The sequence below is a fragment of the Podarcis gaigeae genome (assembly GCF_964106915.1).
Source record: "Podarcis gaigeae genome assembly, chromosome: 7".
In the NCBI taxonomy this organism is placed as follows: domain Eukaryota; kingdom Metazoa; phylum Chordata; class Lepidosauria; order Squamata; family Lacertidae; genus Podarcis; species Podarcis gaigeae.
The window spans coordinates 67646568-67663228 of record NC_139683.1 but is presented as its reverse complement, the minus strand read 5'-3'; the positions used below and the strand labels follow the sequence as shown (position 1 = coordinate 67663228).

The 16661-nt window shown below is 43.6% G+C and overlaps 1 protein-coding gene across 11 annotated transcripts in view; it reads right to left on the bottom strand.

The window, feature by feature from the left end:
* The window catches only part of PIGN (phosphatidylinositol glycan anchor biosynthesis class N), an 86184-nt gene that overhangs the window by 54023 nt on the left and 15500 nt on the right, over positions 1–16661 (bottom strand). For all 11 annotated transcript variants that reach the window (XR_014566289.1, XR_014566290.1, XR_014566291.1 and 8 more), the window contains 8 exons: positions 14917–15023; positions 14017–14141; positions 12223–12353; positions 10391–10507; positions 7813–7853; positions 5610–5669; positions 4250–4342; positions 2369–2424 (listed from right to left, as the gene is read on the bottom strand). Coding sequence is in view for 8 of the 11 variants with exons in the window: in XM_083747172.1 (XP_083603298.1) it covers positions 2369–2424; positions 4250–4342; positions 5610–5669; positions 7813–7853; positions 10391–10507; positions 12223–12353; positions 14017–14141; positions 14917–15023 (730 nt within the window). In the remaining 3 variants the exon portion in view is untranslated. The remainder of the gene's footprint in view (positions 1–2368; positions 2425–4249; positions 4343–5609; positions 5670–7812; positions 7854–10390; positions 10508–12222; positions 12354–14016; positions 14142–14916; positions 15024–16661) is intronic.

The following is a 16661-nucleotide window of genomic DNA, read 5'->3' as shown; positions in this document are numbered from 1 at the left end:
CAGAGTCAGATTTAAGGTGGTGGTTTTGACCTTTAAAGCCCTTCACGGCCTAGGACCCTCATACCCATGGGACCGCCTCTCCCAGTATGCCCCATGGAGGATCTTAAAGTCCATAAATAGCAACACCTTAGAGGTCCTGGGCCCTAAGGAAGTCAGATTAGCCTCAACCAGAGCCAGGGCCTTTTCACCTCTGGCTCCGGCCTGGTAGAACGCTCTGCCTCATGAGACCAGGGCCCTGCAGGATCTGATTTCTTTCTGCAGGGCCTGTAAGACAGAGTTGTACCACCTGGCCTTTGGCTTGGAGTCAATTTGATTCCCTCCCCCTCTTTCTTTTTTCATTTCTCCTCCTGTGATGAGGTTGCATTTTAATGTTTCAATGTTTCAATGTTGTATTCTAATCTTGTTTTTAAGTTGTATTCATTCAATTTGTTTTTATTATTGCTTGTTAGCTGCCCTGAGCCCAGCCTGGGCTGGGGAGGGTGGGGTATAAATAAAATTATTTATTATTATTATTATTATTATTATTATTATTATTATTATTCTGAATGTGTTAAATAGCTATCTTAATTGTTCTTACCAATAATACTATTGTTTTTTTGTTTTTTTTGTAAACCACTTTGGGGGTTGTTGTTGTTTTAAAAATCGAATGGTGTATACATTCTGTGAAATAAAATAAATGAAAAAAACAAGCTGTAAAAAGACACATTCTACTCATGTAAAAACACGCTGATTCCCAAGGCGATTGGGCCAGATCCGGCCCCCAGGCCTTAGTTTGCCTACCCATGGCCTAGAGGAATGCAGTGGTTAAGAGACAGAGAGTTGAACCAGGGAAGCTCCCAAATTCAATCCCTATCTTGGACAAGAAGAGTTCACTAGAATGATGATGGTGGCCTGAGGCAAGCAATTCACTACAAACTTTCAGCCTGGCTCCACTGAAACATGGGGATAAAAATATTGATCTACCTTACAGGGTTATTGTAAGGCTGGCTGACCTAATGTATGCATAGCACTCTTGTGATATAAGCACTGCATGCATTAACGCTAAGAAAAATATCTCGGTCACTGCTTTTATTCTAATAGTAGTCTGCAGGCTACTTGTTCATCTCTTTGGGACCAGAGGGCTTTTGGGGGAGATGATCCAGAATATAACACATTAAAAAAATAAAGATCCTAGACTAGATGATCATCAGGGTCTCTTCCAACTCTCGGATTCTATGAATGTGAATTCTATGACAGCTTCGCTTCCTCTACCAGGAATGTATCCAGGAATGTATGTGGGTGGGGCTATGTTGTACATTTTAGCTTACCCACCCACCCACCCTTTATTAAAATTCAGAGAGATGCTTAAAGTGCTGACTGTAGGGAATATGTTCACTACAAAGGAAAACTGCTTTATAAATTATTTCTTCTCCGCAAAAAGTCCTGCAGACCATAGTTCTCAGAGGGAGTTAAAGGAACTGTTATGAGAATTCTTAGCACTCATTCTGAGTTGTAATTCCAGTCATTCTTCTTTAGAATATGCTTTACTATAGATATGGCCATACGTTCTAAGAAGCCCACTCAGCAACTGAGGTCTGGCCAACAGACACTGCTGCCCATTATGTCTTTGCAGTATATTAGGACAGTAAACAACAAAGGGTCATTTGCTGCCACAGCTTTTCCTCTTTCTGAACAGCGTGTCATTAAATGTTCAGAGAGGTTCACAAAACCCCTCTTCTTCCAACAGGGACCTGGTAGCACTCAGTCATTTCTGTGGTTCTTTTAATTTAGAGTGGTTTTAATTGACGACGCCTGTACTACGCTCTTATGGTCTTATTGGCTGGTGTCGCAAAATACTTGGAAAAAGCAGGATTAAATTGTTTGCTGTAAATAGGAAGCAGATGTCAGCTACACAGTCCCCTCGTAATTTATCTCCCATCTCTAGAGGGGGATAGAGACAGGAGCAGTGAGTATTACGCTTGCTCAGTTTTCCCTTTTCTGAGTATCACAGTCCACTTCCTCAAGCCATCCGCCTGAGCCAACAACTCGGGTCTATCTTCTCCTACTCTCCATGGCAATTGATAATAAAATCAGGAGTAAACTGGGGTAAGCCTGCAGCTGGCACTGATATTCATGACCTCCTCTAAATATTTATCCTCACAACACTCCACCATGTCATAATTATTTACATCATATTGGGCCCACCTAGCTCTGCTTTTAAGTGTTTACATTTTCTCAATCCAAGCACTGACCCCACGCAGTCATAACTGCTCTGTAAATATCCCTATCAGTCCGGTTATTCCTTTATCATCAGTATCTGACAGAAAAGCAAAGAGATTTTTAAAAAAATGTCATTAAGGAAACACAGTAACATTGAGGACACCCTTACTTGAATGGTGAAAACAGGAATGAGAGTGTGCTTTTCTTCTTCTGTGCCATCTTAATCTGAGAAAAAACGACAGGTTTAAACAAAAAGCAGCGTACTGTATACTGTTAAGGAAATGAATTACGAAAAATATGGAGATGCATGCCAACCTTCTGCATCTATCATACACAGGATTTTTATTTTTTAATTTTTTTAAATGCAGCCTGAGCATGTTTCCTCAGATGCAAGCCTCAGTGTTCGGTGAGGCTTACTCCCAGGTAAGTGTGCAGCCCTAAACACAGCCAGTGGGGGAGAAGGATTCATATATATGGTTTGAGAAGGGAGGAGCTTGGAGAGGCACAGTGAGCATTACCTCAGGTTCCTTTGAGTGGATCACTACAGGTCTCTTTAGAGATTGACTAAGGTTACACCTACACCAGCTTTCTTTCCCATAATGGATAAACCCAAATTTAATTTGCTCTGGTGGTGTTCCAGAAAATCCGTGTTATACCTGGTTCTGACTCCTCAAGTGAAGACATCTAGGAGCAATATTGTCCAAAAATGTACCCAAAGAGAGGCATAAGAACCAGGAGCAGCAACTTATGCCTTCCCCTCAGTATAGATGTCCAGGAGAAGACCATTCTTGTGGGACCCACTCTCATCCAGATAGATACACACACAGAGAGAGAGAGAGAGTCGTGCCTTGCGATCAAAACCCAGAAGTGAGTGTTCCGGTTTTCGAACGTTCTTTTGGAAGCCGAACATCTGACGGGGCTTCCGATTGGCTGCAGGAGCTTCCTGCAGCCAATCAGAAACTGCGCTTTGGTTTCCAAATGCTTTGGAAGTCGAATGGACTTCCAGAACGGATTCCGTTTGACTTCCAAGGTACGACTGTATATCTATCTATCTATCTATCTATCTATCTATCTATCTATATCCTGCGCTTCCTAAACATTCAGAGAGGCTAAAATTCACACCACAAACTAGATACAGATGCTGGTGGACTCGCAACTCCCATCAGCCCTAGACAGCATGGCCAACAGCCAAGGGTGATAGAAGTTGAAATCCAACAAGCAAACAAGAAGGGTGCACAACGTTAGCCGGGTTCAGGAGGAGTTTCAAAATCTAGGTACATTTTGTAAGAAGGCCCCCTCCTTTGTTGCAATGAAACATACTTCAGACACGTAAGAGGTCCTCTTTCAATGACCTTAAAGAGCAGATAGGCACCTATGGGAGCTGGTCTCTTGGTCTGAAACAGATGAATGGCTTGAGTTTGGGAACATTTGGTTTTTCTGCTTTCTTTGGCATGTACCAGAAGCCATATGCACAGATTGTAACGGGAATGTTCCAAACCCAGCTGAAGAGGAAATGCAAACCCCAACTCTGCAAATGCTGGCGATTCAAGTCCCAGTTGCTTGAATAGGACCCGTGCCAGCAGAACACTTTGAGGATTGCCAGCAATAGTCATTAGCGAGATTGGAATTCAATTCCAGGACCCATCTGACCCTGCTGGTAGAATGCATTGCTTTCAGTGGCAACAATTCACACTGGCTAGCCAGAGTTTGTCCCTTAAACTCCTCATTCTAATACAGTATTATACAGTATTATACACAATACCACAAGTATCGTGAAATATTTACATTTCTCCTTAAGTCAATGAAAAGTATCAAGCTGTTACAGTAAAAAACAGATGCAGGGATTTAAACTAAAATTACTTGATGCTGCTGCTTCTTATTTATAAATTCAACATCTTAGAAAAATTCTTTTATCGTTTTAAATTGCAGTCTTAAGTATTTGAATGCGCGCTCTCGCTCTCTCCACTGTAATAGTTTTTATAAGTTATTTTTCCACTGCATGTATTTAGAAAGATGTATAATGTTTGCATTTGAGCAATATTTCATTTACCTTAAATTGTTCAAGAATCTGAGCAGCATTCGTAAACATACTCTCTGCTTTAAAATGAGCAGTGTTGTTCAGGTACTCCAGAGGTAGACTCCCCTGAAAAAGGCACCAATAACCCATGTTTTATGGACACATTGTGGATAGCTCAGTTGGTTAAGAGTATGGTGCTGATAACACCAAGATTGCAGGTTTGATCCCCGTAATGGACAGCTGCATATTCCTGCATTGCAAGAAGTTGGACTAGATGATCCTCTACAATTCAAAGATCCGATGAAGCCAAGACTAGAAAAACATGTAAGCAGTTTCTGCGGGGAAACAGAAATTGCTACTCTACAGTACCAAGTCATTATATACCGAAGGGCAGCAGGATCACACCTACCAGTCTCTCCCCTGCCCCATGGCCATGACCCCACACCACTGACATCGCGCTGACCCATCACAAAAAGAGAGAGCAACATGCTTAACTGACGTGCACTACGCCCCCAGGATGCATGCCAGCCACGCCCCCGCCTGCTCTCCACCCCCTGGTGCCGGAGCATGAAGAAGAAGAAGAAGAGTTTGGATTTGATATCCCGCTTTATCACTACCCAAAGGAGTCTCAAAGCAGCTAACATTCTCCTTTCCTTTCCTCTCCCACAACAAACACTCTGTGAGGTGAGTGAGGCTGAGAGACTTCAAAGAAGTGTGACTAGCCCAAGGTCACCCAGCAGCTGCAGGTGGAGGAGCGGAGACATGAACCCTACACCACCAGAACACTACACCACACTGGCTCCACCACTGGTGATATGGCAAGTTTAATTATTAAAAATATTTATGCCCCCATTTTTCCTTGCAAGGGTTGTTTTATGTGTGCCGGCGTGGTTGCTCGAGAGCGAACAGGCAAGACCCCCACCGGTCTTTTCAAGGCTTTATTATCTGTGCAAAACATTCACAGTGCAGAATGTCTCAATTCCATGTCTGCTTAGTCGCTAGCAGAATCTGGGAGTGAGCGGTCCTTAAACTTTCCCCAGCAGAGCAGTCTTTTGACCCCCATCCTACGCCTCCCCTCTCTGCGCGTAAACCGACTGCGCAGAGAGTGCGTGGGCAAAGGGGGACCTGCCTCCCCCTCGCTTTGCTCAGGCTCAGTGTTGCGGCTTTCTCTAGCATCCCCTGAGCCCTGCATCCCTTCCCCACTGGAGGTGTGGCTTCCCTCCTCTCTGGAGGAAGAGCTGCTTTGCATGATCTTCGGAGGCTCCCTGTAACCCAACTGCCCTTCCACCTCTCGCCCCTGAGCTGATGGCAGTTCCCTGACAGGTTGGTTCAAGGATTCTAATTGCATAACTAGGAGAAGAAGAAAAAACCCAACAACTAGCATGTATCTTACCACAGAGTTCAGGGGGAAAGGGACTCCAATAAGAGAAGCCATCAGCGGTGCTATATCAGCCTGCGGAGAAAAATACACTCAGTTTAAGGCTGTGAAGCGAAGTGCTGTAAAATTAGTAAAGGTAAAGGGACCCCTGACCATTAGGTCCAGTCACGGACGACTCTGGGGTTGCGGAGCTTATCTCGCTTTACTGGCTGAGGGAGCCGGCGTACAGCTTCCGGGTCATGTGGCCAGCATGACTAAGCCGCTTCTGGCGAAACCAGAGCAGCGCACGGAAACGCCGTTTACCTTTCCACCGGAGCGGTACCTATTTATCTACTTGCACTTTGACGTGCTTTTGAACTGCTAGGTTGGCAGGAGCAGGGACCGAGCAATGGGAGCTCACCCCATCGCGGGGATTCGAACTGCCAACCTTCTGATCAGCAAGCCCTAGGCTCTGTGGTTTAACCCACAGTGCCACCTGCGTCCCAACTGTAAAATTACAAAGTCGAAAAATCCGTTTTGATGTAAACAAAGTGTGAGGTCCTTTAAAACTTGCTGCAGACTTTAGGTCTTCGAAATAATACTGTCCGCGTTTTACTGCTTTTAGGAAAATTGAAATGTAGGTCAGTACAGAAGGGAGACAAACGTCACGTAATGCCTGGAACAAGAGGGGCTCTGTGCTTTTGGTGGGGGGAGGCAGGCACAAGGCGATCAAGGACGCACTAGGACTGAATGCTGCCTAGGACCTTTGCAGACATAATGTTCTCAATCTTCTAACTGCGGCTGTGCAATGGGAAAAGTAGCAAGGGCTCTGCTCTCCAGTCCAGCATTCAGCATCCCACAGTGAGCCTCTGCAAAAACGATAAGCAGGATGTGAAGGCAATAGCTCTCGCCCACAGTCGTTCCTCAGCAGCTGGCATTCAGCAGCATGCTGCTTCTGATCTGAACCACTGAGGTAGCCATCTTTCTCTTTTCGTTTTTACAATTCATTAGAGCACAATTTATTAATTGAAAGACTATCAGCTCCTGCCAACCTAGCAGTTCAAAAGCACATCAAAGTACAAGTAGATAAATAGGTACCGCTCCAGCGGGAAGGTAAACGGCATTTCCGTGCACTGCTCTGGTTCGCCATAAGCGGCTTAGTCATGCTGGCCACATGACCCGGAAACTGTATGCCGGCTCCCTCGGCCTATAGAGCGAGATGAGCGCCGCAACCCCAGAGTCGGTCACGACTGGACCTAATGGTCAGGCGTCCCTTTACCTTTACCTTTTACCAGCTTTTAGTACAGTTCCATGCAGTAGGTTCAATACAGGTGTACAGCAGCAGCAGACAATCAATGTCATATATAAAGAACAAAAGCTTAGTCCGTTAAAGGGAAAGATTGCAGTGGAGGTTTGTGTGTGTTTTTGCAAGAGTAAGAAGAAAGCAAGAAATAAAATAAGATGACCTAGGCTAGGGTTGCCCAAACTTTTTTCAAAGAGGGCCAGATTTGATTAAGGGAACGTGCATGAGGACCGACCAAAGTTGTTGAGCTTAAACTGCCACAGGGGCTGGATGAGGTCCCCAAAATGGACTTTGAACATGCCCAACCTAGGCAATGAGTCAAGCTTTGTTCAAATCTTGAGTTCTCCAGAGCTTTTGCTTGTTTAAACAAATTCTATGCAACCATTCATTGTGACATTATGTTAGGGGGAAACACTATGGAAAACGAGAATTCTGACTCGAATGATGAACCCATCTTATAATAATAATAATTAATTTGTACCCTGCCCATCTGACTGGGCTGCCTCAGCCACTCGGGGAAGCTGCCAACATACATATATAGAAAACACAACAAAACATTAAATAAATGTTCCATGAGTTGCCCCGTTAAAAGGGTTTGCAAACCCAGTTACAAACTCTGAGTGTTAAGGGTGATCCTGATTATAGCATTAGCGCTGGCCGACAGTAACATTATGCCATAGGTGTGATGGAACTGAGGTGGAGTTTTGCCCACAAAAGGGAAAGGAAGTGTTCGGCATGCTTTCAATCTCTTCCCTCCGGTTAGCATATTGAAAATGTTGTCATGCCTGCCCAGTTCCATATTGATCAGAACAAATAAAATCAAATTACCCGGCTACTTTTTAAAAAATGTTTTTGCTATCGCCATAAATCATTCTCCCACCTGCATGTCTTGTGGTAGCTTAAATTAAAGACAAATGTTAACCAGCTGTAAGGTACCTGGTTGACATCTTGCCGCTTTAAGGTCTCCAGTTTCCAATCTACAAAAGGATAAACAGAGAATTAAAGACCATTTGCGACACAGGCCTAACCGACACGAACAGATTCGAGGGGGAAATAAGCCCTTTGAGGCTTAATGAGTTGTTGGTCTCTTCTGCTCCATAACACACTTTTTTGCTGCTGAAACGAGAGTCATGCTTTGCCTCAGAACAAAAATCTAAGAAGTTTACTTAAAGTAAACTATTTCACCTTTTTAAAGCCACAGAAAGACAAATTTTAACTACTTACCAATGTATCAAGTTTTGAAAATGAAGTCAGAGGCATAAAACTTCGAGCCACTTTAAGATCCTACCCTGCTCCTATCCACAAGTTTTAATTTGTATGCCACTTTTCCGTATGTCAAACCATACTCAAAAGATTTTACATAATTAAATCTGTGCCACAAACTAGATATAATGAGCACTCATATTAAGAGTGCTCTGTAGATTGATAACTGTAGTCTTATATATATACTAACCTTTTATGTTCTTTCACTCTTGTCTAATGTTCCTAACCCTTCTTTTAGACTCCCTTAGCTTCCGCTGCTCGGTCCCAGCGCCTGCCAACCTAGCAGTTCGAAAGCACCTCCGGGTGCAAGTAGATAAATAGGGACCGCTTACCAGCGGGAAGGTAAACGGCGTTTCCGTGTGCGGCTCTGGCTCGCCAGAGCAGCGATGTCACGCTGGCCACGTGACCCGGAAGTGTCTCCGGACAGCGCTGGCCCCTGGCCTCTTAAAGTGAGATGGGCGCACAACCCCAGAGTCTGTCAAGACTGGCCCGTACGGGCAGGGGTACCTTTACCTTTACCTTTACCTTTAGCTTCTTTTGGATTCTTATAGACTTTTATATATACTTTCTGTTTTAACTCCTTTTAGTTTAGTTTAAAAACAAACAAACAAACAAACATTTTTAGATTTTAAATGATTGTACCCCTCCCTCCTTATGCTGGTCTACGATTGTAATAAAGATTTGTTGTTGTAGTTGTTGTACATAATTAAAAACACAGCAAATGAAACACGTAAATGAAACACATAAACACATAAATGAAACACATCAAAAGGTATACAACTGTAATTGAACGACTTCCATGTAAATTTTTATAAGAACTAGAAATAAAGATATAAAAGCTTAATATCAATAACAGCAACACAACAACAAAAACCTGAAAACCCCAACCCAAGAGTCACGTAATATCTTGGGCTTAATAATAATAATAATAATAAATTATTTCTACCCCGCAGATCTGGCTGGGTTTCCCTAGCCACTCTAAGCAGATACCAATGAAACCTTTGGCTGTGCATGCAGCACATAAGCAGGAAGTCTTTCAATAATTAGTTTCCCATTTTTATTTCAACTGGGAAAGTATGGTTAACAGGCTAGGTAGATGCCATGCTATGAAGCCAATTTAAATGCTTTGAATCAAGCCATGGTTAGAACCACAGTTTCCAAGCAAAGCTACAACTAAATTTTCTGGGTTTTGGGGGGAGAAAAGATTGTGTGGACAATTGGGTCTGTCCATATCTTGACCTCAGGCCACATTTCTTCAGCCTCAGGCCTCCTCCATCAGTAACGTGAGTTCAAATTACCCACCCTACTTTCTGGATAGTTTTATAAGAATGTATGTGAAGCAGTTTGAGCTCTTAAAATAAAACACCGCAGCCCCTTGGTTATATTGTTTGCCTTTTCATTTTATCATATTTATCATAAATTATTATTGTTGTTTTTATTAATTATCCCTCATCTGCATTGTCCTACTATATAGGATGCTCCAAATGTGTTTCCTCATTAAAAAAAAGTCCCTGGTAAGTAAATGTGGAATTAATTTATCTTATGATTTACTAACAGCATTTGGTAGTACAATGGTACCTTGGAACTCGAACATAATCCATTCTAGAAGACCATTCGACTTCCAAAACGTTCAAGTTCTGAGGCGTAGCTTCCAATTGTCCGACAGCTAGGTTTTTGCACAGTGGAAGCCATGTCGGACGTTTGTGTTCCAAGGAACATTCGAAAACCGGAGCACTTACTTCCAGGTTTTCGGCATTCGGGAGCCAAAACATTTGGCAACAGAGCCGTTTGAGTTCTGAAGTAGCACTGTACACAGTAAAGTCGAGGGGGCTTGGATCAGATGCCTGCATTCATATCCCTGGGGAGCCATGAAGCGACTTCCATTTTCTGATAAATATACCAATTTACCTGTGGCAGCTAAGAAGATAAAATGAGGGACATGGTGCCCTCCGGACTACAACTCCCATCATTTCCAACCACGGCCCTTCCTGGCTGGGCCTGACAGGCATTGAGGTCCAACAAACATCTTAATGGTGCCAGGCAGACTACCCCAAGAGAAAAGGTTATTACACCCCTTGTATTTTAAAAGCATACAGAAAAAATATGACCCGCATACAGTGCTATTTTTTTCTAGAAAAATAGGTGCTGGAATTCACTATGAACCCCTCCCTTGTTCCCTTAATGCCACCTGAGAGGTGCCAGAACTGAGTTCCGGTGAGTTGCATCTGAAAAGCCCTGCCCACACATCTACCTTTTAAAAATGTGTCTTCATACTGTTGTGAGGCGACTTTTTGTGGAGAGTTGATTCCTGCTCCCCAAGCAACGAGTGGTGTTAATGTTTCTGACGGATGACCAGCCCCATGAACCCCTAAAAGAAAACAAAGTTAGAATTACTTCATAATGAATTGCTGCCCCTGCAATGGGCCTTAACATAGAACATTAAACCGTTAAGATTGTTCCTTTTAAAACATTTGAACTTGTCTAGTGTTACCCACTCAGGAACCTCAGAGGACGCCTAATGTGAAATGGATGTGTCAGATGCTGCACTTCTATATGGAAACTTGGTTGATTCATCTGTACCCATGTGGCTTATGGGAAGCTCTTGACTAGACTGCTGCAATGTGTTCCGTTTGGGGCTTCCCTTGAAGACAGTCTAGAAGCTGCCAAACACAGCAGCCAGGCAACTTGACTAGCACTGGAAAGCAGGGACGTGTGATACCTATTCCTAAAAGATCTGCACTGCTTACCTGCTACCAAAGCTAATTTATGGTGCTAATGTTAGTCTGTAAAACTCTATATGGCTTGAGATCAAGATATTTGAAGGTTTGCTTCTGTCTTATCCACACACACAAACACACACAAGGGTGGCCCTATGTAAAGCAGTATCTTTTCTATTGTGGGCACCCTGGCTGCAGAATTTCCTCAGGACAAAAATACTGTTGTCTCCTATGCTAGCTGCTTCTAGGTGTCATAGAGTAACCAACATTTATTCAATCAGATTTATGGAAATTACATTTAGAGTCCACCTTTCCTGCAAGGAGGTCAAAGTGACGTACAGTGGTACCTCGGGTTACAGACGCCTCAGGTTACAGATGCTTCAGGTTACAGACTCCGTTAACCCAGAAATAGTACCTCCGGTTAAGAACTTTGCTTCAGGATGAGAACAGAAATCATGCAGCAGCAGTGCAGCGGCAGCGGGAGGCCCCATTAGCTAAAGTGATACCTCAGGTTAAGAACAGTTTCAGGTTAAGAACGGACCTCCAGAAAGAATTAAGTTCTTAACCCGAGGTACCACTGTACAAGTTTCTCCTGCTTCCCATTTAATCTGCACAACAACCCTATGAGGTAGATCAGGCTGAAGGACAGTGACTGGTCAAAGGTCACCCAGTGAGCTTCACGGCTGAGTGGAAATTTTAACCCCGGTCTCCCAGGGCCTTGTCCAGCACTTTAACCACTGCACCACACAGTCTCAGGTTTTTGCTGGATTTTCCGATTTGCTTCGTATTTTTGTTTTATAGGGGTTGGGAGGGGGTTGTGTTGAGTGTGCCTTTTTAATAGGTTATTGTATACTGCCCTGGGTTGAGCTGTGGATTACAAATGTAATAAATCATAAGAATTCTAACCAAATGCAAACGATATCTTCACATGAGAAAGATGCAAAGGTATTTCTGTTCCTAACACATTTTGAGTGGTGGGACACTCTCTTTATCAAACGCTTCTTACTGCTTGGGTCACCGAAGCAGACTTTGCTGCCTGACCTCTCTCTTCTGACCTCTCTTTCTATCACTTCACAGAATGTGTCCAAGAAAAAAAGGAAATCTTTGGCATTTCCGTATATAAAGCAAAAGAGAAAGAGTTTTCAATAAATTAACTAAAACCGGAGAAGCAATCTGTGGGGGGCTTGGATTAAGAAGCCTACTTGAGTGGATGGGTACATTCTGAAGTTATATTAATACTTCTGAGGAGAATCACCATGAGAAAGATTAATTTGGGGAGGGGGGGTGTAAAGGCAGCCTTGGTGTTTGTCTGCATTTTAGTAGTGAAGGCGCATGAAGAAAAAGGTCATGTTTGCAAAATCCTCACCCCAGTCTGTCATTCCATGGTCTGAAGTCAAGATGAAAGCTGTGCTGCCATCATTTCCATAAAAATCCTCAACCATCGAAACAATTTCTTTTACACCTTCATCGACTTTCCTAATATTGTTCTTGTATTCTCTGGAGAGGAGAGAAAGGAGTGGAATGTTTTGACATGATTATAATAGAAAATGAATCCAGACATTCATTAAGGCAAGAAGCTTCAGTTACAAGGTGATCAACCAAAGCGGAAAAGAAAAGAAATGCAAGAACAAAGATTAAAGTTTTCTATTTAGTTTCCATATCAATAATATCCCCTTGGTAAATTACACGAGAATCTGGATCCAATACACTCTATGCAATTAGTTTTTTAAAAAGTTATCTCCTGTTATCAGGAGTTATCAGCCATGATACAACTGGAGATGCATTTGAAAGTTCAGCTGACGGATTCTTTAGCACTCTCTCCTTTTCCCAACACTAATGTAAAATTGCAAAATGACTCTTTGCCTATAAACCCAAGGAGCCCTGGGAATCATAGTTTTAAGAGGGGACTCGGGACTCTAAAGCAGGCATAGGCAAACTCGGCCCTCCAGATGTTTTGGGACTACAACTCCCATCATCCCTAGCTAACAGGACCAGTGGTCAGGGATGGTGGGAACTGTAGTCTCAAAACATCTGGAGGGCCGAGTTTGCCTATGCCTACTCTAAAGGAATTTTTCAAACTACATTTTACAGCTGCAAGGGAGATGTCAAGGTGGGGATGTGAGATACAGTGGTACCTCAGGTTACATATGCTTCAGGTTACATACGCTTTAGGTTACAGACTCCGCTAACCCAGAAATAGTGCTTCAGGTTAAGAACTTTGCTTCAGGATGAGAACAGAAATTGTGCCCCGGCGGTGCGGCGGCAGCAGGAGGCCCCATTAGCTAAAGTGGTGCTTCAGGTTAAGAACTGTTTCAGGTTAAGAACGGACCTCCGGAATGAATTAAGTACTTAACCCGAGGTACCACTGTATTGTATCGTCTGGGATATAGCCTTCTTAACAGCGGCGCCACAATTATGTAGCACCTTCTGCAGAAAAAAAGACATTGTCCAGCTTCAGGCATTTTTGTTATGGCGGATCTACTGCAATGGTAACACGGCTCGTTTTAAAAACAAATGTAAAAAAATATTATGTGCAGGGCTTTCAGCAGTTGTTATTGCTTGATGCTAAAGTTCTACAGATTGCCGTAAGACTTTTGTTAGGAATGCAATTAAGGGTTAAACTATGCCCGCTGGAGTCCCTACAACAGTTACATCAAAATGTGGCTGCAAGCCCTGAGAAATGTGGAAGGGGCTTTTTCTTCACCCCCTTTCTCAAACAGCAGTCTCTGCCCCACTCCCTTCTGTGCTCTGACGCATGAAAACCTCACCAAGCTTCTCCCTTAACCACAGGCCTGGATCCTAACTTTCTGCTTTGGGAACCATTGAAAAGTTTGCTGCCATTACGATTAGAAAGGCCACTATGAAATATGTTAACTAAATGCTTGAAACACTGTATTAGCATAAATGAGTACGTTTGCCTACTTTTCCAGAGTCGTCATTTCAGGTTTGAATACATATATCACAGGAGGGATTTACATGGATGATACGGAAATATTAAAGTGACATTTTAAATTTCAGAAAGGGTATGACCCCCCCCTTCTAATTATGCATCTCTAAAGTACTGGTTTAACTCCCTTCCATTGCTATCAATTGCACTTAAAGCTGCTTAACTTTGACGGGATCTGCTATATTTTAAAATACAGATATTAATGCACTGTACCTCGAATGAGGCCGATGAACATGCCCGTTTGTGTCTATCCCCAATAAGTGCAGGAAAAAAACAACTTTCCGCTCGTACAGTTTAGAAAGCAATGTTTCGTTGTTTCTGGCAGAGCGGAAGAAATCCTAGATAAGAAAAGACAGTTATAAATTATCCTGAGAGCAAGCAGATATCCAAACTTCTAAAATTTCACATTTTTGTTTGATGCCACCAGCATGTACACAGGAAATCGAATTCTGCAGCAGTCCTAGTCCCCCGGATTCTTGCTGCTGGAAAGAGTCAGAGCAAGTTGGAGACGTCTGACAGCAAAGACAGAGAGGTCAAAACCAGCACCTTAAATCTGACCCTGTACTCCACCGGGAGCCAGTGCAGCTGGAAAAGCACTGGGTGAATATGCTCCCATGGCAGAGACCCCGTGAGGAGCCTTGCTACAGCATTCTGCACCCGCTGGAGTTTCTGGGACAGCTTCAAGGGCAGCCCCGCATAGAGCAAATTACAGTAGTCAAGCCTAGGGGTGACCGTCGCATGGATCACTTTGGCCAGGTCAGGGCAGGAAAGGTAAGGGATCAACTGCTTGACGCGGCGAAGGAGGAAAAATGTCGCCTTGGCTGTTGTTGTAACCTGCGCCTCCATGGAAAGGAGATGCTCAAAGATGCTCGCTGCTGTGGCACAGGAAAAATGGCGGGTGCCACGGCAGCAAGCAGCACTAACAGGCTGACTCCGGGCTGCTGAGGCTGCTGCTGCCACGTTTCCCGGGGACAGATTTGCAAATCTGGGGACATTCCGGGGATGCAATTTGTCCGGGAACAGATTTGCAAATCTGGGAACTGTCCCCGGGAATCGGGGACGTCTGGTAACCCTAAACTAGTTACGGTAAGCAAAACAAAGATGTTCATTCACCTTAACATGGTCAAAAACCCACGTGTCTAGCAAGCTGGCATCTTCTGTTCCAAAGTCCTCCTTTTCAGCTTCATAGCAATGAGTGTAAACATGATCCCCAGTTGCACCTTCAAGGGAAAAAAAAGTAAAGGACCGCTCAACTTAAATGTAGGAAGGTTGTTGTTGTTTTTGTAAACATAAAACAGTTGACCATATGAAGTGTGTGGGTGGTATTTTACTCTTAAGGAAGCCAGAAATGCACATGGTATCAGGGTTCAGATGGCAGCCGGCCGAGAAGCAGACAAACACAAACTTCTGCTGAGGAGCTATGTATACTTATAAGGCTTCCGTTACTGATAGTTGGTGCTAGAACTCAGCTCTTATATAAGAATCGGTGGAATCCAAAAGATCAGACTGCAATAGGGTGTTGTCGTTTTTCAGCGGACATTCCATCCAAATTTATTGATCCTGAGTTACGGGTCAACGAGGTTTCAGAATTCCAATCGGAATCTGGCAAGTGGTTAGAAGGGCAAGCTCTGTACTGTTTAAGAGTCTGTTGGACAGTCTTTGGGAGAGTGTGGAGAGATTAATCAAGGAACTAAAGAAGAGGCAAGAAACAAGCCTGGAGAGAATGTCTGCAGCCAAGAGCAGGGGTCTTTGTGGGAGCAGACAGATGATGGACAGACAGAGGACAGAAGAGGAAGAAGCAAACACCCCAAGGCTAAAATCTCTGAAGGCAGAAGCCCAGAAGGTCTGCAGGGGAGAGGGAGACTTCAGCAGTCCTGCAGGACAGTTAAAGCCAGTAGCTGGCAGTTAACTTGAAGAAACAGTCTCTATGCAAGCAAAAAAGTCTTAATGACGCCTGTTAACGTAACTGTATGGAAGAGAACCTGCATAGAGAGAGGACTTCAGGTGCAGACCTTGAAAGAGTGGAGCAAAAACCATTTGACTTGGATCCAAGATTCCACAATACAAGCACAAGGGTAACTTGAGTAATGGTTTGGTACAGGGGTGGGGCAGAAAACAATTATATTTAATAATATTAATAATAATAATTTATTTATACCCTGCCCATCTGGCTGGGTTTCCCCAGCCACTTTGGGCGGCTCCCAACAAAACATCAAACATTAAAAAACTCCCCTAAACAGGGTTCCCTTCAGATGTCTTCTAAAAGTCAAGTAGTTGTTTATTTCCTTGACACAGGGCAGGCGCCACTACCAAGAAGGCCCTCTGCCTGGATCCCTGTAACTTGGCTTCTCGCAGCGAGGGAACCGCCAGAAGGCCCTCGGAGCTCGACCTCAGTCTCTGGGCTGAACAACACCTCCTTTAAAGCGACAGTGATGTCATTAAAGAGATTGTAAATCCTTAAAACGTTCAGCCAGTCCTAATTTGGGTAGTTAAAATTTTAACAACATATTCCGACATCATTATTTTTTTCTTCTCACTTGCATAAAATTCCTCATCACCTCTTGACTACCAGGTGAGTACTTAAATAAAAGAATACTTTAAATGTTACTTTCCTTGGCATTCATAGAATGGTAAAGGTAAAGATAAAGGGACCCCTGACCATTAGGTCCAGTCGTGACCGACTCTGGGGTTGCGGCACTCATCTTGCTTTACTAGCTGAGGGAGCACCCCCTGTGTACAGCTTCCGGGTCATGTGGCCAGCATGACTAAGACTCTTCTAGTGAACCAGAGCAGTGCACGGAAACGCTGTTTACCTTCCTGCCGGAGCGGTACCTATTTATCTACTTGCACTTGACATG